General features: G+C 29.6%; 2 protein-coding genes and 1 long non-coding RNA gene across 15 annotated transcripts in view; 1 reads left to right on the plus strand and 2 right to left on the minus strand.

Moving 5' to 3' along the window:
- LOC141454535 (uncharacterized) overlaps positions 1–1,601 on the minus strand; it is a 35,984-nt gene extending 34,383 nt beyond the window's left edge. For 3 of the 7 annotated variants that reach the window (XR_012458772.1, XR_012458775.1, XR_012458774.1), the window contains exons 1-2: positions 323–1,593; positions 75–249 (exon numbers count right to left, since the gene is read on the minus strand). This is a non-coding gene — a long non-coding RNA (uncharacterized lncRNA). Of the gene's footprint in view, positions 1–74; positions 250–322 lie in introns of all 7 variants that reach the window. The other 4 variants (XR_012458777.1, XR_012458776.1, XR_012458778.1 and 1 more) reach the window with 4 other exon arrangements.
- LOC141454530 (putative inorganic phosphate cotransporter) overlaps positions 1–13,645 on the plus strand; it is a 44,075-nt gene extending 30,430 nt beyond the window's left edge. For 2 of the 5 annotated variants that reach the window (XM_074128861.1, XM_074128860.1), the window contains exons 2-11: positions 2,644–2,749; positions 3,620–3,710; positions 4,672–4,800; positions 7,120–7,350; positions 7,574–7,661; positions 7,748–7,965; positions 9,149–9,298; positions 10,184–10,316; positions 10,409–10,650; positions 11,692–13,645. In XM_074128861.1, the coding sequence (XP_073984962.1) occupies positions 4,765–4,800; positions 7,120–7,350; positions 7,574–7,661; positions 7,748–7,965; positions 9,149–9,298; positions 10,184–10,316; positions 10,409–10,650; positions 11,692–11,856 (1,263 nt within the window). In that variant the 5' untranslated portion in view covers positions 2,644–2,749; positions 3,620–3,710; positions 4,672–4,764 and the 3' untranslated portion in view covers positions 11,857–13,645. Of the gene's footprint in view, positions 1–1,955; positions 2,144–2,643; positions 2,750–3,619; positions 3,711–4,671; positions 4,801–7,119; positions 7,351–7,573; positions 7,662–7,747; positions 7,966–9,148; positions 9,299–10,183; positions 10,317–10,408; positions 10,651–11,691 lie in introns of all 5 variants that reach the window. The other 3 variants (XM_074128862.1, XM_074128863.1, XM_074128859.1) reach the window with 2 other exon arrangements.
- Positions 9,942–22,892, minus strand: LOC141454534 (uncharacterized). Of its 3 annotated transcripts, none has more exons than XM_074128873.1 (4): positions 22,734–22,892; positions 16,548–16,823; positions 16,332–16,469; positions 9,942–10,258 (listed from the first exon to the last, which is right to left on the minus strand). In XM_074128873.1, the coding sequence occupies exons 1-3, from the start codon at positions 22,795–22,797 to the stop codon at positions 16,435–16,437; spliced, it is 375 nt and encodes a 124-aa protein (XP_073984974.1). In that variant the 5' UTR covers positions 22,798–22,892; the 3' UTR covers positions 9,942–10,258; positions 16,332–16,434. The 3 variants fall into 3 exon arrangements, with proteins under 3 accessions (XP_073984974.1, XP_073984975.1, XP_073984973.1); XM_074128874.1 differs by lacking the exon at positions 9,942–10,258 and adding an exon at positions 15,454–16,214; XM_074128872.1 differs by lacking the exon at positions 9,942–10,258 and adding an exon at positions 15,466–16,200.
- Between the last annotated feature and the right edge of the window lie 675 nt (positions 22,893–23,567).

Consider the following 23,567-nt stretch of genomic DNA (forward strand, 5'->3'; position numbering starts at 1 on the left):
AATTTAGGCACTGTACCACGCAATTTGTTGCGCTTATATACATAAAAACGTATACTTAATAAATATATACATACCACATGGGAGAGAATTAGCAAAAGAAGATCCTGTTTCTCACCATTATTCTTACAAACTCCTGATATGTCTGCGCTGAAGCCGTTTTACTTTTCAGGTTCGTCCACACTAATCTGTTGTTCTTGATTCTTGTTTTGTGCTTATCAGAGATCCAGATCTTGATATCCAATCATGCACCTTTGTAAAATATGTTATTACCTTGATTCCGGTATTTAACTTTCAAAGGTGTAAAAAACGCCAATTTTTTTACCTCATATTTCCTACTGTAAGGTTTAAATATTTTGCGCTTCGTAAAGAGAGAAACAACTTTATTGTATATTATTACAAAAAAAAATAAAGAAGATGCTACCAAACTGCATCAGGTTGCTAGATTTAGATACTCAGCTGATTTATCATGCAATATGTTATAGTAAATTATATTAAAATAATTATAAGCACGAGTTAGAACGAAATAAGTTAGGAAAGAAAATATGTAGTTTAAAATTATCATGGTTAAAATGTATTGATAAAATAGCAAATAAACAAGAAATTCAAATATGCGGAATTTGCTTCGGTATATAAAACTGAAAATAAATTTTATTGAAATTGCCACTATCGTTCTACTCTTTTATTTTTTATTTTTTTGTAAATGGGTACCGACCAAGGCTCTTCCCCAAAAATAGCATTTGTTCAGTAATCCACGCATACTATCACTTCGTTACCCATTCTTCACTGTACTTCAGCACTTTCGAACCAATACCATTTTCAGCACGTTACCTTCCACCACATCTTCAAACTTCTTCCATAATTAATGCCTCAACTTACTTCTGAATAGCATTTTCCGGAAATAATCCCTCCTTCTGACTATCATAGCGCCTTTAGATGGTTAAATAAAACAATCTATCTTCTTCAAATTTCACTATTACTTTTATTATTGTAGATATGTAAAAATATACATATATACAAGTTGTGAAAACTATTTTATTTTTTTACTCAGGACAAATTCGAAAGGATAGTTTTGGAATTGATATTGGAAATTGAACATCTGTACAAATACAATAACATCTCTTAATTGAGAAATAAATAATAAAAACAATATGTAAACATAAGCAGAAACATAAAATAAAAAAGATAAACAGACGTAATAAATTACAATATGTTAAATAGTTGAAATATTTATGGACTATTTGATAAGTTATGTTCTCTATAACCATTTTATCATTGCAAACAATAATAATAATTCAACCATATTTATTGCAAGACTTAATTTGGAAAATATGTTATGACTGCAATACCTCCTTTTACAGCAATTAAGAAAAACATTCCTATGTTGGTCCGGAAAAAAAGTTTTTCGATTAAATATAAGAAAAAAAGAGCATTCATTTCTTAAAATACAAAACAACACTGTCAGTATGGATAGGGCAAGTAACTGTTGTTGGGTAGCTTCACAGCTGTTAACTTTCTAGGCCAATGCTGCAGCTAGCATTTTTGTCCTTCACCCAATAATCCAGTTTGTTTATTTTTTATTATTATTATGATTTTACCTTAAATTATAAAAATCAATGCAGTCTGAAATACTAGAATTGTTATATCTTTGGCTACAGAATTACATAGCTGGCTTCACAGTCCAAATTATACTTTAGCTTCCCTGACAATTCCTTTATGTATAGTGTGAATTATTCACATTATTCAAAAAAATTGGGACATATTTATAATTTCTAGAGTCAGTGAGTGAATTTTAAAAACAGATCTTACTTTACTTACCCTTCAGATTCATTTATTTGAAATAATTCATAATTTCCGACTGAACAGATAATAGGGACATTCAGTTTCATTAAAAAATTAATTTTAAAAATGAAAGGGACTAGAATCTTGCTGCTTGCCCATGAATTTTCTTTTTTTAGGAACTTCAGCTCATTGTAAGGTGATGGTCAGTGTTGCCTGTAACGAGAGAAAAACTGTTCGAAGGCCGGCCGTGCACGAAAGAAGTTCTGGGTGACAATGACCTTAAAAGTTGAAGTGCCTTATGAAAAAAAAAGAAAAGATTTTTAAGTTAGCTGACTGCTCTATTAAAAAAACGAGACTTTCTTAAGTATTACAATTTATTAATTTACTGAAGAATGCGTAGATCTTTTGTGAAAAACTTGTGTGCTTTGCTTGAATCTAAAACATTCTTTTCATCTCAACCTTTACCCCCAATACAAAAACAGATGTAATGTAAAAAAATAATACTTATTTTATACTCCAATTATGATCAGGAGATGTAGAAATTTTTCTTACGGTTTGTTGACTTCTAGAGTATTAAGTAATATTGTAACACATTTGAAAGTTCGTAGAGTGCCCTTGTAATACTATAGTACTTGCATAATGTCACATTAAATTGTACTGATCTTATTTTAAATTATACTTGTTTAAGTAATGGTTCTAATAATTATTTCTAGTTTTACTTCAACAATAAATGATCGATAATTCAAAATTTAAATTTAAGTCTTGCTTACACTAAATATCTCTGGATGATTTAAAACGAATGCATGCCCGAAATCGGCAAACGAGGTCTATTTATTATTATTATTAATTTTTGTTTTTTAATAGCTGATCAGCACTCCAAAATCTCCTCAGAAAGGCTTCATCAATTCTATTAGAAAATGTAATTACCACAGACCTAAAGATGTACATCTTGTAAAGAAACTTGTTCCAAGTAAGCATTGTAAAGATAGACTGAAGTATATTCTTCTTAATGTACAACTAATTTAAGTTGATATACTGCTAGCTATGTTCGATTCAATGACATTCAAGTCATTCCTCTTTAGGCTTTATTTGGGAGATAAAAAAGTAAATATAGTATTCTACACTAGGTATTGTACTCAATTTTTCCTAAATTACAAAAGCTCTGTTACGATATAATACAAAACTTAAAATAACCACCAAAAAATCATGAGCAAATATTGAATACATTGCGTGCTTAGATTTTGATGCTAAGTATTAGATCCCCTTAGATTTGCTCACTTTAGGAGCCGCTGTTGTTCACTCTTTTTTAAAGGTTAGTGTTGTAAAGAAAGAACATTATCTGTAAGCTGGCTTTGCACTTAGAAGACTTCGAGAGCCAATGAAAGATGAATAAAATAAGCTAATTAAAAATGTCTCTTGAAAATTCCTTTAATAAAATGTATATTTTTAAAAAAAAATAATTGTTTGAAAAGAATAAAAAATTAAATAATTTTACGGAATTCGCATAAGTTCCGTTCTAATCTCTAGGTTAATCATGTTATTCATTTTTCTGTTCATTTAAAAAATACACGTGCACATATTTAAAAGTAGAAACTGTTACAAAGTCAAATTGTGCAGTTCATGTTTACCGGTAGAACAAACGAATTCTATTTATTATGCAATTTCTGATTGCATACGAATTTGTATATAGTATAGATTTTTAGAGGTGTTTTAAATTTTAGAGCAAATTCTTCTTTAATCGGTTGGGAAAACCCCGCGCGCTACAATTTTCTCAAAAACAAAATATTCTTAAAAATATATCTATTACTCTCTATTTATTCATATTTTTTTTTGTTTTAAGGAACGTAAATAGATAAAAATGGAAGTAAGCGAATCAAAGCAAGAACTGGGAGAAACCGTGTCCTTGCAGGAAATTGAAGGAGGATTCAAATGTAATTACAAGTAATTATTACTAATTTTGTTTAATGAACGGTTATTTGCTTAAACTAGCCAATTCTCAATATAAAAACCAGATATTATTTGGCCAATTTAAGAGAACAAAATAACATGAAATATATTGTGCAAACAAAGGAAATGAAATTACATCCAAGGATAAATCTTTAAGCCAAGAACGTTAAAATGTTCACCAGGTATTTACTTGTTTTACCCAAAACTAACAAATAGATTTTGTATTGGAAGTTGGTTCCAGGAAAAATGTAGCTGAATAACTGTGACTTTTCTTTAAAATTGAGTTATAGAGTCGGCTATTTACAGTTCATTTTCACTATGAGAATATTATTTTGGAAAGTGTGAGTGCTGGATTTATAAATCAATAATTAAGTAATAATGAAGCAAATTTTCTCTCTTAGTACAAATTGTTCACAATGACTAATTAGTGTTTTGATTGCAAAGATCATTGATCTGTTCCTTCTTTGTTCCTATTTATGGAATAATTGTACAAATAAACCTGAAAACTTTTAAGTTACTTTTTTTGTACTTTTACTTGTATTGCAATATTTTTTTAAATAAGTTTTCCTTAAAAATTTAATTTTGATCTGTAATAAGTATGAAAATGCATAATTCTTTTTTTCAATTATTTCTCAGGGAGTCCTTATGCTCCTAAACGAGCCTCACATGGTGTACTGTAGATAGTATTCGAAGTAAACAAAAATTATTCTTAATTATATGAGTTAAGTTGTTTTTCCAGAAATTTTTAAGCTCACCTTCAAAACACTAGTATATTTAAAAATATGTAGGAATACATTTGATTCTAACTTGAATAATATTTGGGGAAAATTCTGATTTTAGAAACTTTTTTTCATTTTAATTGATCTGAAGAAGTTAAAAATTTTAATTTGCAGGTAATCTTTAGTTTTTATTATTTTTGTCTGATTATTTTTTTCCATTTTACAGGTTTACCAGAGACACATTCAAATTGGGATATTATTTTTATATTATTTTACATTATTTATTACTAGGATAAACTTATCAGTCGCTATTGTCTCTATGACGGATAAAAATAGTTCTAACCCAAATTTTGAAGTAAGTTGAACTTAAGTACACCTTATTTTTTTTTTTTTTGATGTAATTCGACAATTACTATGGCCAGCTTTGAGTGTAAGTTAAAGTTTGCATTATTGCGAAAGAGTTAGGCTGGGAATTGAATCTCTAACCTCTCGGCTATCGTGGTGCCTAAGCGAAAATTGCTCTTAGTAGTTGAAAGATTTTTGTCTTGTATTTTGTCCCCTTAGTAACAAGGATATTTCTTCAATTCGAGGTAACAGCTATTTACCTAGACAGTAACAATATTCAATTTCCCGAAGTTACCATATAATAGCGTTTCGCCGTTCTTCTTGGGAACTAGAACTACTGGAGCTATCCCTGTTGAGAGGCTGCTGTATGGTCTGGGGTAAAGGTCCTAGGGCAGGGGTTGGCAACTTATTTTAAGTAGAGAGCCATTTCTTCTTAAATAATTTTAATAAATCTTACCAAGAGCCGCAAGGATGATAGTGTCTGTAGAACATTTGTATTCATAATTTATTTTTTTATTATATTCAATAACAATTAAATGTTTTATATATTTATTTTCACATATTGCAAAGTAAATAAACAAATGAATAATAACTAAACCTGTGTTTGAATGAAAATATCCTATACATTACATACTGTATTTTAATATAATTCTATTCAATTTCAAACCTATCACATTTAAAATTCTTTTTAAAAAAATATCTTTACTTTAATAAATGAATTTTTTATTTATTTCAATAAAATTAAAATATACAATTTATTTTGGACAGGCTGAAGAGCCACAAAATTTGGATAAAAGAGCCGCGGGTTGCCGACTCCTGGTCTAGGGCATATATGTAGGTGGTTATAAAATGTGTAAAGTTTAATTGGTGGACGCAACTAAAGAATTTATTGCAAAATTGTGGATATAATTTAGATTCAGTTAATTTCAATTTTGAATATTTAAAAAAAAAAGTTAGCAGAAATTTTAAAGAAATACAAAGATTATTTACTCGAATTAGATAAAGCAAGTTTGGCTAAGAGTAGTTTCTGTCCAATCTATAAGTGTTTAAACATTAATTGTAATTATGAAAATCCACAATCTTATTTATCGCTTAAAATTCCACACCATATTACTAAAGTACTGGCACAGTTGAGAACTGGTAATAAATTAATACTGAAAATTGTCATAAAAAATGTAATGCATATAATTAAAACTGAGGAAGTGTGTTCAATCTGCAACCTATTAGAAATGGAAGATATTTATCATATATTTATTAGATGTCCAATTTATGCCCCTTTAAGGAAACACCTTTATAATGAACTTAATATCCATAATGAGCCTCAAAATGAGGATGTACTTAGAATGCTTAGTATGACATCTGAACCCGAATTAAAAACCATTTTTAAATATGTCCGTGATGTATGCAAGTTAAGAGCGTTTTGCAGGGAAGAATAAAATATTTAAAAAAAAAATGTATAAAAATAAATATAAAAAAAAGTGGAGAATTCAAGGGTTTTAAGTAATTCTGAATAAGTAAATTTAAAGTTCTGTACCAATTTTTGAGATGTAATTTTATTTTTATTTTTGTAGATTTCTTTTTATTTTAAACAGTAAAAATGTTTTGTTTTTGTATTTGCTGTAAACAGTGAACTCTCTCCAATGAGATCTTGTATCTTTATATGGAACAATAAATTATTATTATTATTATTATTATTATTATTATTATTATTATTATTATTATTATTATTATTATTATTATTATTATTATTATTATTATTATTATTATTATTATATGTAGGTGGTTGATCTTTTCTCATGCATCTTTATTACAGACATACGTTGTATACCGAACAAATTTTATACAATCTAGGAGTCAAGGTTTAAGAAGATAATTTTATAATTAATCTAAAACTTTAATGATTTGCTAAAACTGTGGTCACAAGTTTATTGACGGTGTTGTTATTTGAAGCGCAGATTTGTAAATGGGAGATTCTCAGCACGAATCATACTATTCTACTTCTATACTATTGGTTCAAATTATTAATCCACATGCTTTTGCAACAACTTTTCTGGAATCTGAAATTGGCTAATCATGATCATTGTCTATTGTCAACATAAAACATAGCGTACATTTGTACCGATCAATTAAAAACAAACTATCGCTTTAGAAACATTCGCTTACATAATTTAAAAAGTTCATTGCCTCTTTTTTTCACATTAAACAATTAATACCTAGATAACAGAAAGTTAATGTGAAAATAAATAAAACCTAAAACTTTCCTTGTTCTTGAAAAATATACCTATATTTGTATCATTTGTGTTTTGTATAAATGTGTTTTTCTTTGCAGGAATTTGAATGGACTGAAAAAGAGAAAAGTGCTGTATTGAGTTCATTTTTTTGGGGTTATTTAGTTATACAAGCACCTGCTGGGCAATTAGGACAATATTTCAGCCCAAAATTATTATTAATAATTACAAATGTATTGTCAGCTTTAATGGCTGCTTTAACCCCAACAGCCGCATTTTTTGGAGGCTGGAAATTAGTCTGTGCCGTTAGGACTGTACAAGGTTTATGTCAGGTGATTTATTTTCATTTCTATCATTTGTTTGTTTACTTAATCAGTTTTATGGATAATTCTTTGTTTTTAACAGTAATTGCAGTCCAGGCTGTTACTGCTTCGCTAAATTATTTACAATATTTCTTTTTTTTTTGTAAATGCCTGTAAAGTCTTATCTCAAATCTCACCACATACAGTGAAGACTTAAGTTCTCTACTATAATGGAAATCAACCAATGTTTTAGGGATTTGGGTTACCAATGACTTATAAACTAGCATCCAAGTGGGCTCCAATTCATGAAAGAAACCGTTTTGTTGGTTTTTCTTTGAATGGTAGGTGCAAAACCTTCTTTAAAAAAACAAAAAAAAATGATAAAACTAAGTAGGATTTAGCTAAATATTTTTTACACGCTTGTCAGGTGCAACTTTAGGTGCAGCAAGTGCATTACCATTATGTGGTCTTCTGGCTCAAAGTTCTGGCGGCTGGCCATCAATATTTTATACATCAGCAGTCTTAGGTCTGATCTGGACTTTACTGTGGGCTTGGCTTGGAGCGGATAGTCCTGGCACGCACTCTTCTATTTCATCAAAGGAAAAAGAAGAAATTGAAAAATCTTTAAAATATAACGAAGAAAAGGTAGATGTTTTTAAAATATCCGAATCGAAGAATATAAAATAATTACAGAATTTTTGAAATGATAATACACTTTTTGAAGAAACTCAGGAATGTAAAGTGAATAGTGATGCAGCGCTTACGGTCCTGGCGGGTTTCGGAATCATGAGAGCCTCCAAAAAAGAGTTAACAATGAAACGAGTAAAAATAAATCAAATAGCCTTTGTGGGGGTGTATTTCTCTAAAGGCACCATTTTAGTTTTCTTTACAGCCCTATTCACCTAAATGATATAATATAGGATTGAATGTTAAATAAAAACAAACGTTCTGTATCTGAGGTAATTGTAATAATGACCTGACGGTTGAATTTCCTAAAAGATATTCTTTTTCAGGTTTTCTCTCTCAAAAGCTGGGCAGTCATGATTATCTTTAAAGCAAGGCCATCCGAAAATTGGGTTAAACTAAATAAATTGCACTTTTAACTTTGGGGAAGGTAATAGAGGAAAACACTGAACGTCCATATATATTTAAATTCCTATTTTCCTCCCAGTTCACTTGGAAATGCTCTGAATCTCACTAAAGTCTGTCCAGCAATGTATTTATTATTTATTTTTAGTAATTTAAGTACAGTTTTATACTGTGATTATTTAAAAATATAATTTTGCATTATCATTTACTACTTGAATTTTTAAAGCCAAAGTTGAGCTTGCTGTTTGGTGTAAATCTCACAATTCCATTGTTATTGCTTGATTGTGTGCTGAGTCAATTGTAGCGGATTGTAAGCTGAACAAAAATATTTCTACCATAAATCAGCCTTAAAGTGAAGGTATATTAAAAATCGCATAAAAAGCTAATAAGGGATTCCGTTTATCATAAAGTTATGCTACTGTCAGCCGAAGTCCACCATTTAATGTTGTGTCAATTAATGTTTATCTAATTTTTGGGGACTGTACTAATTTTCTGGTGAAATTAGATTATTAACACATTTTTCAGTAAATAATTAATTTACTCCGAGTTTATCCGAAGAAGTAACAATAAATTCTTCTTTTAAAAACTGCTACTTGACTTCAAAATTTATTATTCCAAGTACTCTAAGTCAAATAATAGAGAATCTTCAAGTGAAAGATAATTTGTAGCTTTGGAAATGCAGTAAGAGTTCCGTTACTTTACTGATTACTTTAATTTAAATGAATTTTTAATTTTTCAGTTTTACAAGACTCCATGGAAAAAAATATTTTCTTCTGTACCATTTTGGGCCCTGATAGTCACTCATTTAAGTGCTGGCTGGGGATTATCCATTGTAATGACTGAAACACCATCTTTCATAAATTCTGTATTGAAATATAACGTGGGAATTGTAAGTACGTATTATTTATGTTTATTCATTTTTTTTTTTTATATATTAATTCAAAATCGCAATTCATGAATTGGATTGGGTTCGATTGTTAACTTAAGTTCGAGATTTACTAGTTAAAAACGGTTACAGGCTTCCTCCACTCTACTGAAGCTCTTACTGCGGTATAATGTTTACAATTCGCGTGCCATTTCTATTGTAGAATAGAGTCAGAGATAAAAGGCAGTACAGAGTATTGGTACATAATAAGTCCGTTCATCTCATGAGCAGTCTCGCTAGATCATTGAATTAATTTCATTGAATCGATTAATGAAAAAAGAACAAATTGACCGTGGCTCAGGGCAAGTGCTCTGGATTCAAGATGTAAACGCTAAAGATTTAAGTCTATCTGCCTTCTTTTAGATATGAAGGGATAGTATTGAGGTGCAATGTCAGTGAATGCTCTGAGCGCCTTTGAACTTAATTTTGTATATTCGCTTTTCCCTCAAGATATTTTAAGATATATCAGCCTTTCTGTCTTAGTATCACGTAGTTATTGTACGAAATAAGCTTGAGCTCAGTTACAGCCCTTAACTGCATGTAAAGACCTTAGAAATTGACGTACCTTACTTAAAATAAAAATAAATATAAAATATATAATTGAACAGTTTAATCGTTGATTTTTAAAGGTAGATGCGGGTTGATTTTGAAGAGTAGTTATGGGCATAGATATAGACCTGGAAGGTTTCTAGGTGAAGATCATAGTTGGTAAAATAGGAATTAGTACAATGTACTTTCTTCCTCGTTGGTCAATGCATACTGGCTGCCATTTTTAGTCTTGTCAGCCTTTGAAAAAAAAAGAGAACACAATCCTGTAGATATTAAAATAATTTTATTAAATATTTTCAGAATGGAATTTTATCTTCGATTCCATTTTATTCATTATGGCTGTGCACATTCCCTGTTTGTTGGTTAGCGGATTATCTACAAAAGAAAATGATTATAAGTGTAAAAGTTGGAAGAAAATTGTGGACTACAATGTGTATGTTTTTTTTGTATACCTTTAAATTTTATGAGTATTTTAATATTATATTAGTAAATAATTCACTAAAAATAATTCTCTTTAAATTTCAGATTTAAGTGGAAGTGGTACAGCTCTAATATCTCTTGGTTACATCGGCGAAAGTACCACAGCTGTAATGATTATGCTTACCCTATGTATTACATGTGGTGCGTTCATTTTTAGCGGATTTATAATGAATCATCTAGATTTAGCACCGAATTTTGCTGGTGTACTAGTTGGTATAGCAAATGGTTTAGAGAATATAACCATGATATTAGCTCCTCTGTCTGTGGGTTTTATTGTTGAAGATTCGGTAAGTAAAGAAAAAAAATTAATAATTTTTTTTTTAAATGTATTAGGTATTAACTACGGATGTAGGACTTTTATATAATGTAAATGATGACCACCCTCAGTTTACGTAGCCATCGGAGATCCGTTAAAAAAAGTGGTGTCAATATTCTCTGAGAAATAATAACGCTTGGTGACATCAGCTCCTTAAAAAAACAAACGAACCTACTGTATTGTTAGCTGATCTGTCCACATAACTCACCAACAAATTTAAACTTGCTGACATGCTAGTTACAGTGGTTCTTAACCGGTGTTCCGCGAATATGGTCCAAGTGTTCCGCGAAATTTCAATTTTAAATGTATTGAAATTCAGAAACTTAGGAAAGATACGAAAACAAAAAATCGTTCCTTTTTTTTTAAATTTGAATTTCCTACTACCAAAGCTGGCCTATCTTTTTAAGTCATCGTCTTTTACAGCATTTGTTATGTGTAGCAACGTACTTTTATATTCATTATTTGATTAATTTCATTTTCAGAATGTATTTTTTAAAACTATGTAATAATTTATCCTTTTTAATTTTAATTAATACACCTATATCTTTTTTGAAAATTATATTCGATTTTTTATTATTCATTAATTTTAAGTTCTTGCTAAATACCGAATTTCAAATTTTTTAATGTTAGTGTTCCGCGAGAAAAATATATACATAATTGTGTTCCGCGTCTTTGAAAAGGTTAAAAACCACTGTGCTAGTAGAATGTAGATTTCTTATGATCAAACCGTGCGATGAAAGAGAAATAAAACATTATCTGATAAGTCTCTTTTTTTGTGTTCCATTTTGTTCTCTTTTATCGCTCCAAACTATCGAATAATTAGTTACATTAAGAAAATAGTAAAATTTAGTAACTACTTCTAGTTAGAAAACAGTTTATTGATTAGAATTTTAAGGATTACAGTTTTTGTACTCTATATACATGCGGTCATTGAGAAAGTTGTGATGTATTTTACTATTTATTGATTAATTTTTTTCTCCCCAATAAAGTAATAAAACACGTTTTATTGCAGAAATCGGTTGAACAGTGGAGAAAGGTGTTCTTCATAACGGCTTGTGTAGGATACGTTGGAAATATCATATATTTAATATTTGGTAGTACAGACCTACAATCATGGAATACTCCTACAGAAGAAGATAATGAAAAGAAAAATGGTCAGATTACGACAGCAATGTAAAACTTATTGGGCAACAATTGTGGCTTCTGAAACATTTCTTGTTTTATATACTAAGATATTATCAGAAGAAGTTTAGCGGAGAAAATGTTTACTCTTTTACAGTTACCATTTTGAATAATAGAAGAAACTAAATGATAGATCCTAAAAATTATTTTAACATTACAAAAACATAAACACTAGTGATTTATATTATAAAAAGATAATCTGAAGATACTTTAATGACATGGTTAACTTCTTAATGCATTAATGGCTTCTGAACAGTTTCTTTACAAAAAGACTTACTAAATTATCAGCGGCCACTTTGTTGAAAAAGGCTCTTTGAAGGGGAAAATCTAAAAAGCCTTATTACTGAAACCTAATATTTAATTATCACGAGTACCTAAATTATTGAACTCGACACCTCAGTGTTATTTAATGGACTTCTCTACTCAAACGAAGCCGCCAATTTCTACCAAACAGGTATCGTCTTGGTTCTCAAAAAAACAAAAACAAAAACAAACAAACATAAGTAAGTATCGATGCCAAACAGCACTGTGTACAATTTATTGACTTAAAAATCTTTTATATCTTAATTGATGTGATAAGATGTTAATTTTATTGTTTTATTGAGTATTTATTTTTTGTGAGTTTTCATTTATAATGCATGGGCAAATATTTAAAATATGGCGTGAACACAAACTCGACTTTCTTTTACTCTGTTCTCTAAATTGTAACTTACAGATTTTTTTTTCACATTTTGAATCTTAGAGTAACAATTTATTACCATCAAATAGACAGTTTAACCTTACATTAAACAGTCTAACAGTAAAACCTTACATTACTCTTAAATTCACAATATCCTTCTCAGGAACTGCTCTGAAACAAATACTTTTAGATTTCAAAAGTAATCTACCCGTTATGTAAGACGGTTAAAGAATTTTCTTCACAGTCGTTCTTTAAAAAAAACATTTAACCTTTTTCTAGTAATATACAAGTAAAAATAATAATATTACTGAATATTATTCACAAAAATGATACAAGAAGCTATCCATCATCTCCTTTCTAACCCTTAATAGAATTTTCCGCGGACATTGATTCAAATAAAAGTTGCGTATTTATATGTTTGTAATCACCAAGCGGAGTTTCAATAAAAATAGAGGAGTCTTTTTTCTAAAAAAAGTCGCAAAATACTGGGCAATCTATTCATTAAAATGGCACTTTTGGTCGGCTGATATATATATTTTTTTTTAAATTTGGAAATTTATTTCCATTTTTGATTCTCATTAAAATTAAAAGAGTAAAAGTATAGTGATCGCCTATTTTTTCAGGAGTGGCTTAATGTCCAACTACCGATTGAGTGTCGTCAATGGGGACGTAGGTACATATATCACTACAATTTTATTCTATTTTTTCTAGCAAATAAAAAGTATTGGGATTTGAACTGGGAATCTCCTATTTACAAACCTCGTTCGTGACTACTACACTACACCCGTCCAGATTCTAATTAACAGTACATGGATAGAGCATATGTGTAAACACTTTTTATCTATAACTTGAGGTATCAGCAAAATTGAAAAAAACAGCATGTTTACAATTCCTTTTTTTTATTAAAGTATTGTAGGAGCTTAGTAATAATGTACACCACTCGACCTTAGCATCAATGCTTGAATCATCAAGGCCAACATTAGCAAACATAATTATACTCTTATACTGAATGGCTTATATAAGTGTATAAATGTATGTCACCTGCATGTTTGTCAAAAATTAATTACTGGAATCAAAATCAATAAAGAGTTTTATTTAAATACAATTATTTGTTCATGACCTAATTGTATTTCAAATACATATATATTTTTTTCACTTCTTAAAAAGATGTTTATTTAATCCATTAGATATATCAATATAGAAAAGAAAAAAACGATAAAGGTCAGGAGTTTAAATCTGAAGAGCCAACAAATACTGTGAAGGTCATTCAAACTGTTTGTAACTAATTACCTACATGTTTAATATTAAATTTCGAAATTAATTGCGTTACACATTCTGTTGGTTTATGTCTATGTATAAAATAATGACAATTTGTTGTAGCCAGACATTTATAGTCAACTATCAAGAAGGGTATGTGTACATTTTAATTAATAAACGTTCCACTAAACGACCACAACGACCACGCTCACGACCGTGATTTTGCCCGTTCCACTTGCTCGCGAGCGTTGCGATCGAAAACCCAAGTGGAACGGACTGTGGGCGTTTTAACCGTTCATGTAAACATTACATATGGCGGCTTCGAAAATAAGTTAGAAGCTGGGAGAGGTTATTTTTTAATTTTAACCCCGTTTATAAGCAGTTATAATAAACTTTATTAATTATTGGTAAAGTTGACTTATATTAAAAGAATATATATAATTCAATTTTTTATATTACATTTTAGTGGAGTATTTATAAAATTTACGTTTACATAAAATTAAAATGTCTTTTGTGGCAACAGTAGGATATTTATTATTGCAACGTAATAATGCTTTAGAAAGTTCTTCATCTAGTTCCGATGAAGAGTGGAATGCAATTTTACAAAATCGCAATGATGAAAAGCGAAAACTTAGGCCACGTATTATTAGCTATCAGTGTGATTGATCTTTATTCAGATGAAGAATTTAAAAGTTATTTCAGGTAAATGATTTTGTGTTATTCAGTGATTTAGTATCTAAAGGGATAAGTAATTATTTATTTATTTATTTTTTGTAGACTTTCGAGAAACACATTCTATTATTTGGCATGAGATAATACTTTCATTTACATGAGATAATTTTTTCGGTCGCCATATTTTGTTTTAAAAATTGCGCCATATTTCTGAACGCCCACTTCGACCCAGCTCTATAGATGGGGCGTTGTGGGCTTCGCGTGAGCGAAAATAGTGACGTCATTAGTGACGTTTTCGCCACGACCACAATGACCGCGGTCGCCAAGAGGAACGTCTGAAGGTATGTTTTGGTCGTTGTGGTCGCTTAGTGGAACCCTTTTACAAGTTTTATCTTCCAATTTTAAAGATTAATCAAATATTGCAAGCTTATTATTGATATTGAGCTACAATTCTCTCGGTTTCTCCTATCCATCTTCAAAATGCAGAATATGGATTAAAATTTGACTATAAATGATTGTGCTGCAATAAGAGACAACTTAACGACGAATTTAAAGAGAATTGTTTTTATGGCAGCAAGAAAAAGAATTTTATTACCGTTACAGGAAGTTAAACCGTTGTAACCAAGTTTTGGAATTAAAGCTTACCAAAAATCAAACAGGTACATCACTAAAACGGGATAAGTTAAATAAAGATGCGACTCAGGTAATTGTTCTCATTCTCCCGTTTATCGCCTACAGATATTTATTAGTAAATTAGCAATTAAATATATATTTTTTCAAGTTTTAATGCATCTTGTAATTATTTTTTTGCTCTCACTATTTAATTTTATGGTCAAAAAGGTTTTCTTTGTTTGTTGTTGATTGTTTTTTTATTCACATATTGTGAACCCAACAACACGAGAATTTGTGGAGGATCGTTTTATTTTAAAATAAATTATTTTCACTATCTTTAATAGCATCGACATTTCGTTTGAACGTTGTTAATAATCATGTTCCTCTTCGGTAGCTCATTCCTGTAACTTCTCTTCAGTTCTATCATAAATACCATGTAGTCCTGTTTATTTTTAGAACAGGGAAATTGGTAATAGATCTATCTCTGTTTCAGATCTGTCTTACAAGGTTAAGATAATATCCAAAATATTTCTATCTATACGAAAGCCATACAACCAAAATAGTTTGCAGATGGATTTCCTTTTTACTTACTTCAAAGTACCGAGTGTTGTTTAAAGTATGCTTAATTTCCTATTTTGGTCACTTTGCCGAACAGAAGATCCTATCTATTTTCACTAAATTTCATTTAGAGTAATTGGAAGTAAATAAAACAAAGTACAAAAAAAAATTCTCTGATTAACAAGTGACACCTAAAATATTATTCATTGTTTTTGGTGACTGATTCATTAAAGCAAAAGGAAGAAAGAATATTACCAGTTTCAGTCAATTATTTATTATTTTTTGTCAAGCTTTTGACTTAGGGACTAGGACATCTTCAAGGATTATACTATTGACAATTATAATATATATATTTTTTTTTTACATTGCTAGATGTAAGGTTAGTGTGTTCTTCTGTCTTGGCTGTTTATTTACTAAAATATTATATTGGGGTTGGCCAAAAAATTTCAAATGAAATGCCGCAACATATGCAGAAACCAGTTATCTTGATCTTTGCTTTTTTTTTTTTGTAAGAGGGCCCCCGAACAACCAGCTTGAGATGTATTAGAGCTGAAGGCACACCTAGGAGTTTTTAACTGTATAAATATCTTACAGTAGTGATTATTTTCATCTAATTTTATTTAAACTCATAATATTAATAAACTTTATATATATTTTAAACAATTTCATTATTATATCAATTGGAATATTACCTTTCCTTCTCGCTGGGCGAAACAATGCAGGTCCATTATAGACAGTTGTTCTATAAACTTAAAACTGTTATTTAATTATCTGTAGAGTTCTGTCAAATTAGTGTTAATGTCGTAAGATCGACACATTATTTTGATCACCTAAAAATTTGAGCAGAAATTATTATGGTATGCATCTAGTTTAAATAAAATGATAAGTAGAAACATTTATGAACAAACCTTTTTGATTTACTAATTGTTGTGTAGAAAGCTCTAAATTGAATAATTGAAGTGGTATTTTAAAATAATTTTGTGCTATCAGCAGAGCCAAATCGTTAATTTCTTGTTCATTATAGTTTTGTTCATTTTCTCTTTGATCAATATTATTGACAGGAATGAATTTATTTATAACGTCTGAAGTAATGTTTGGAAAATCATTGACTTCGTTAACTTCTTTCGGTATGGTGGTTGTTCCTACTTTGGCTGAAGGATTAATCAGCCATGCTGGTTCCCAGCCTTAACAGAAAAAAATAAAAAAAAATATGATGAATAAATGAATATGTAAGGCGCCACGGAAGCCGAGCAGTTAGAGGCGAAACCCGCAAAGCTATGAAGTAATGTTGTACAAGGTTCGATTCCCGGTCTGGTCCTTGGATTTTATTTAATGGTTAATATGAGTATTTAATTGTAAAGTATGCTTAAGTCGCCTCCGTCCACAACACCTAATTTGGTAGTTGGACGTAAAGCCCACCTATTAAAACTGTCCGGTAGGACAGTTGTACAAGGGTTGACCATCAAAAACTGCACGAAAAAGCGTAACGTTGAAAAACACCCAACTTTGACAATTTTTTTCTCTTTTTCTATAAAAGATAAAATTCCCAAATTTTCTTTAAATCTTACTCCAAACCCTCCTTCATAACTGTAATTTTTTTGCAACCACCCAGATCTAATAGGTTTCGAGAAAAAAGTTGCCGAAAATGAGCAAAAACCGCTTTTTCAAAAAATGTTCTTGTTCTTGTTCTTCTTCTTCTTGTTCTTGTTGTTCTTGTTGTTACCTTTTTTGTAAACAACGTAGCGCCTAAACGCGTGAACCGATTTTCATGAATGAGGTGTCATTCGATTCGGAATTTTATGTAGATGTGCCTTTTGGGGGTCTCGACCCTGTACATCGTATGGGAGAGGAGTTAGCCCCCTTTATGTAAGGCCCCCTCCAAAATTATTATTACTAATTACTCTGTAAATCTTGGCCCGATTTTGATAAAATTTGGTAGGATGATAGGGTTAGGGCTCCCCTACGTAACATTAAAGCGGCGATCAGCTCTTACACTTGTTAAGGGGAAGTATAGGAATCGTTTCAAATTATCGACACGTGAACCGATTTTCATGAATGAAATGTCATTCGAATCGAAATTTTGTACAGATTTGCACTTTAAAAGTCTCGACGCCGTGCCTCATAAGGAGGGGAGTTTGCCCCACCCAAATAAGGCCCTTTCTAAAACTATTATTACCAATATTTCTATAACGCTTAGTCCGATTTTGATAAAATTCAGCTCGAATAAGTGGTTAAAGCTCCTCTACATTGCTGATGCTCTTGCACCTACTAAGAGGAAGTACTGCAATCGTTTAAATTATCAATGAGTGAACCGATTTAAATCAATGAATTGTCGTTCGATTAAAAAATCTTTGCCTCTTTGCCTAGAAGTTCTGCAATCGCAGTTTATTTTTCTTACTCCTCTTAAAAGGAAGTAATGAAATCGCAGTTTAATTTTGCTATTCACGCACAAATACCTTCCTATGTTATTCAAAACGCTTTTTCAAGAAAAGTTGTTACTGAGGATGGTTTGGGGGACCTTAACGATAATCATTCTTTAAAAAGATCTCTCTAGTGGTAGTTACGGTTCCGACTTACCATCTTATCAGGTTATAATGATAGAATTGCTTATTCCAAATTTAAAAAATCTGTAAAGCAGATATGTAACTTTGTAAAATAGACAAAAAGGAAAATCTATCCAAAAGGTACAAAAATCTCTTTAACAAAAACTTACAGTTTAAAATGTTAAGTATAAGGGTTGATTAAACGCCAAAAGGTACACAAATCAGCAAGCACTCAAAATTTCATTAATTCTTCATTAATATTTAAGTAATTTTACTGCATTAATATTCATTAATATTTTTTAGAATTTATTAGATGTCACAGACCCTTATGCTGGCCACTTCATTTATAATATTTTTTTGTTATAATTATGATAAATCACACATGTACATGCATGTTAAAGTAGAAAAAGACAAAGTTAGAGTAGGCTACTGTCTTGAATTCGTCTTACCGAAATATTCGAGAGCACAAATAACACACAGTTATAACAAGTAGATTATTCAACAACAATTATTGATTTCTCTATTTTAATTTAATTTTACTTATAGTAAAATACTGGAATAATTAGCTGTCCTAAAAATATACATATCTTATTTACTTTATTTTACATATTACATTTTTTTTTTATAAAAAAAAGTTTTGAATTTTTTAGCCTCATAATTTTTTTTTATTTTTTATAACGTTTTTCTTTTTAACCTGTATTTAATAGTTTGATTATTATAAATAACTAGATATTACAGTCAATCTACAGTGCTACTTGAACAAATATTTTGTAGACGAAAATGGCCAGCATAAGGGTCTGTGACATCTAATAAATTCTAAAAAATATTAATGAATATTAATGCAGTAAAATTACTTAAATATTAATGAAGAATTAATGAAATTTTGAGTGCTTGCTGATTTGTGTACCTTTTGGCGTTTAATCAACCCTTATACTTAACATTTTAAACTGTAAGTTTTTGTTAAATAAAAATAGGCATTACTCTACTTTTACATACACATTTATCAGCTGATAAGTTGTAAGATGAAGAAGGTAATATTGTGAGAATCAAATCAGATATTGAATAGGCAGTGGTGGTAATAGTTAAAGAAGTGTGTCAGGATTATTTGTATCCCTCTCGCAATTGGGGTTGCCAATATAAAAAAATACACTTTCTGTAGAAGATCCAAGAATTATTCATTTCACTGCGAGGTTTTCTGTACGAAGTATTGCTTCATTTAATTAATTGATTTCAAACAGAAGATTTGAATTTGTTCGTTAACTTAAAAATTAAAATACTAATTATAATTTAATTTATTAAATGTGATCTGCCATTTGTTAATTGGACCGGGATTATTATTCTTATATATTCACCCTCCTATCAAATTTGCTTTAACCACTTTAATGTGGCAACGAAGAATGGAAAACTTAAGATATTAATGGTAAGCTAGCCAAAGATGCAAAAGCATTGGTAGAATTTTCCTCATTTAGCGTCAACCTAAAACGAACAAATAGAAGAGGAAGAAAGTACCTCTATCAGATAGGATACAAAGTTAGAACGAAGTCTTTGAGAATGGAGGGAAACTGATCTAATACAATAGATATGAAATGATGTCACTTTTGGTTTGGGCTAGATCTTAAGTCTAAATTACCCGACTTTCTCGAAAAAATATATCATAATTAAATGCCCTCGGAATTCAATTTTAATAAACATGAGTGTGTTGAGATGGAGAGGCTGCATTATGGGTAATTACAATGCTAAATAAGAAACAAACAAATATGCAGGACAGTTAAATTTCTAGTCGATAAATTATTAACCTTTCGAGTAGGTTAATTTTATATAACTGAACAAAATGATTTACTTAATTTCCTTGAGTTCAACTTGTGAAAAGTAATTTCAGTACTGAAAAAAGGGAAACCATCTCCATAATACTCCGTATACAAACAGTTAAAAAGTGAATTGCTTTTACTTACAACTAATTATCAAATCATTAATGATATTATCATACCAATTAACCATGCTAATAGTCAAATTACCAATGCATATTATGCATACAGTGTAGTGACCTGTGCGGTTAAAGATGGAATAGCTAGGTGCAATTGTATCTTCCTCCATTTGAGGAGTACTTTAAGTTATCAAAATATAAGTTTTTCAAGTTCGGTAGTTAATTTTTAATGGAGTAGAATCAATTTTTTGAGGAAGCAAGGCAGTTTAAAAATTCTGACGCTTGAACTGACCGCAAATTGAGTATTAAACGAAATTTAATGCAATTTTTATTTAAATTTCCTATTAGTTACCATGAGGTTTGAAATCAATGAAATTGATATTAAACTCTATTAATAGTTGAAATAATACTGTTTAAACCTGCTCTGTAGAAGTGTACAAAGTATGTGACCTCGTTTCCACGTGTATCTCAGTTTATAAAGTTTTGTGACCTCCCAGGCAGTTGTTAAGATCCGACGAAACTATGTATTTAATAATATAAACTAATTATATATTTACAAATTCAAACAAACACAAATAACTAAAAATAATTTATCTATATTACGGTTCGCCTAGAACGATTTTAATTGAAAAGTTCACCAACATTAAAAATTTTTTTTTTCCTCCTTATTATTTGGGTCAAAACTAACCAAAATCCACCGAAAACCAAATCGGTTTACGTTGCGGATTTTTTTTTTTTTAATTTTTAGGTCAAAAAACGGCTTTTTTTTTGCATTGTTAAGCTTAATAAGGAAAAACAATACAGTTTTTTGCAAAACCAATGCATGCATTTTGAAGCTGAGGGAATTTCCGACAGATTGATGTATTTTATAAATGATAAAAATGAAATTTCGACATTCAAAATCAATAAAAAAGAAATTTTTGAGCAAAATAAGGCAAAAACAAGGTGTTTCTCGCATTTCAAAGCTTACTTAACAAATAAATCATCGTTTTTTTGTGGAAGGGAAAGGGACTTTTCAAAAATGAGAAAAATTCCTGCAAAATACAATATTTATACACTGGAAAAAGTGAAATTTTCCAATTCAAATTCATTTAATGAAACTTTTTGAATTAAAAGACAACTGATTACAATTTTTTTTTTTTTTTTTTTAATACTTTATTAAACTCATAGGAAAGTACAAGTACCATACGGCATGGAAAATCCAAAGTATGGTGAAAGACTTCTTCGTTCTATTGTTGTTTACAATTGTAATCATTTGTAATTTCTTTTGTTGACAAAATAATTTATATCATAATATATGACATCAAAGTATTGTACTATCGTTGTTCACGATAAAATTATTGAGATTTTTGATAAAAATAAAATTTAAATTACTTTAAGTTTATAATTACTTTAAATTTTTATATTTATGTACATGTACATAAATGTCTTTTTTGTGAAAATTTAATTTCTATGAATATCTATCTTTATTCAAATAAAGTAAAAAATGTTGACTAAAAAAACTTAAAAATAATTGAGTAAGTTCTTTACAACCTCTGATGTCAATCACAATATCTCCAATAGCAAAAACTTTAATTTTTTTTGTTACTAAGCCCTGCAATGCGATAAAAAATTATTTGGGCTCTTTTAATTCAAAAAGTTTTATTAAATGAATTTGAATTGGAAAATTTCACTTTTCCCAGTGTATAAATATTGTATTTTGCAGGAATTTTTCTCATTTTTGAAAAGTCCCATTCCCTTCCACAAAAAAACGATGATTTATTTGTTAAGTAAGCTTTGAAATGCGAGAAACACCTTGTTTTTGCCTTATTTTGCTCAAAAATTTCTTTTTTATTGATTTTGAATGTCGAAATTTCACTTTTATCATTTATAAAATACATCAATCTGTCGGAAATTCCCTCAGCTTCAAAATGCATGCATTGGTTTTGCAAAAAACTGTATTGTTTTCCATATTAAGCTTAACAATGCAAAAAAAGCCGTTTTTTGACCTAAAAAATTAAAAAAAAAAAATCCGCAACGTAAACCGATTTGGTTTTCGGTGGATTTTGGTTAGTTTTGACCCAAATAATAAGGAGGAAAAAAAAATTTTTTAATGTTGGTGAACTTTTCAATTAAAATCGTTCTAGGCGAACCGTGATATAGATAAATTATTTTTAGTTATTTGTGTTTGTTTGAATTTGTAAATATAAATTAGTTTATATTATTAAATACATAGTTTCGTCGAATCTTAACAACTGCCTGGGAGGTCACAAAACTTTATAAACTGAGATACACGTGGAAACGAGGTCACATACTTTGTACACTTCTACAGAGCAGGTTTCAACAGTATTATTTCAACTATTAATAGAGTTTAATATCAATTTCATTGATTTCAAACCTCATGGTAACTAATAGGAAATTTAAATAAAAATTGCATTAAATTTCGTTTAATACTCAATTTGCGGTCAGTTCAAGCGTCAGAATTTTTAAACTGCCTTGCTTCCTGAAAAAATTGATTCTACTCCGTTAAAAATTAACTACCAAACTTGAAAAACTTATATTTTGATAACTTAAAGGACTCCTCAAATGGAGGAAGATACAATTGCACCTAGCTATTCCATCTTTAACCGCTAAAAACTAAAAAATACCTTTTGAACAATTAATGCTGGCTAACAAGCAAATTAAATATTTTAAGAAAAATAATTGATTCATCAAGCCACTTTTACAAACATAATTCTCTCTTGAAATAAGCTTTATACTAGACAGATGATTTTTAGATTTGGACTCGTTAAAAAATAAAAAATAAAAACAAAAAACAGATGAAAAGGAAATTTATTTTCTTAAATACAAATTATGTTGATGAGATGGTAGATTCTTGAATTTTTTTTTTTTAATTCAAGCCAAAAATGTGATAAACTTGTATCCACTAGCTAGCGCTACAAGTGTGCAACCACGAAACTAGCAAGACACTTTAAAAGCATTGCTCTCTAGTGTAGCCGAGTTGTATTAAAATATTTACATATATTTTATATTTAATTTGTTAAGTAATCAGGTGTAATATAAAAAACGTTTATCAAATTACACACTTCAGGTTTATAAAAGCATGAAGCAGTAATAGATTAAAGTGGAAAGCGTAAAGATTTAATTTAAAGATTGATTGCATTGACCATTTATTTATGTCCTTCACAAATGAATAAATATTACATACAGTGTGGGTTACAAAACGTTTAAGCTGTGCACCTCGCCACATACTATGTCCTAGTTACTTATCAGTAAAAGAAAAATATCAGCACATTATTCATGAACGCTGTGATGACAGTGATCTGGCACCTTTCCAATCCAATAAGGGCTGTACCAACGAGGTGTGCACATCATATTTTATTATTATAGGTACTTTATGGATTTATTTTTGATGGTGCTATTGTAAAGAACGAATATAAATAATGTTAAAAAGGGGACAGATGTGTGAACACTTCTATCCA

This window comes from Rhodnius prolixus, unplaced genomic scaffold (genome assembly GCF_049639745.1).
Source record: "Rhodnius prolixus isolate KJV_2025 unplaced genomic scaffold, Rpr scaffold_9, whole genome shotgun sequence".
Lineage (NCBI taxonomy): Eukaryota > Metazoa > Arthropoda > Insecta > Hemiptera > Reduviidae > Rhodnius > Rhodnius prolixus.

What these genes read in the sequence shown, in the direction of transcription:
- LOC141454534 (XM_074128873.1), bottom strand. Translation starts at nt 22,797, where the DNA reads ATGAATCAATTATTTTTCTTAAAATATTTAATTTGCTTGTTAGCCAGC. An exon ending in CAGCATTAATTGTTCAAAAG is followed by an intron (nt 16,824 to 22,733) that starts GTATTTTTTAGT and finishes TTTTCTGTTAAG; the next exon opens with GCTGGGAACCAGCATGGCTG. An exon ending in ACAATTAGTAAATCAAAAAG is followed by an intron (nt 16,470 to 16,547) that starts GTTTGTTCATAA and finishes TCAAATTTTTAG; the next exon opens with GTGATCAAAATAATGTGTCG.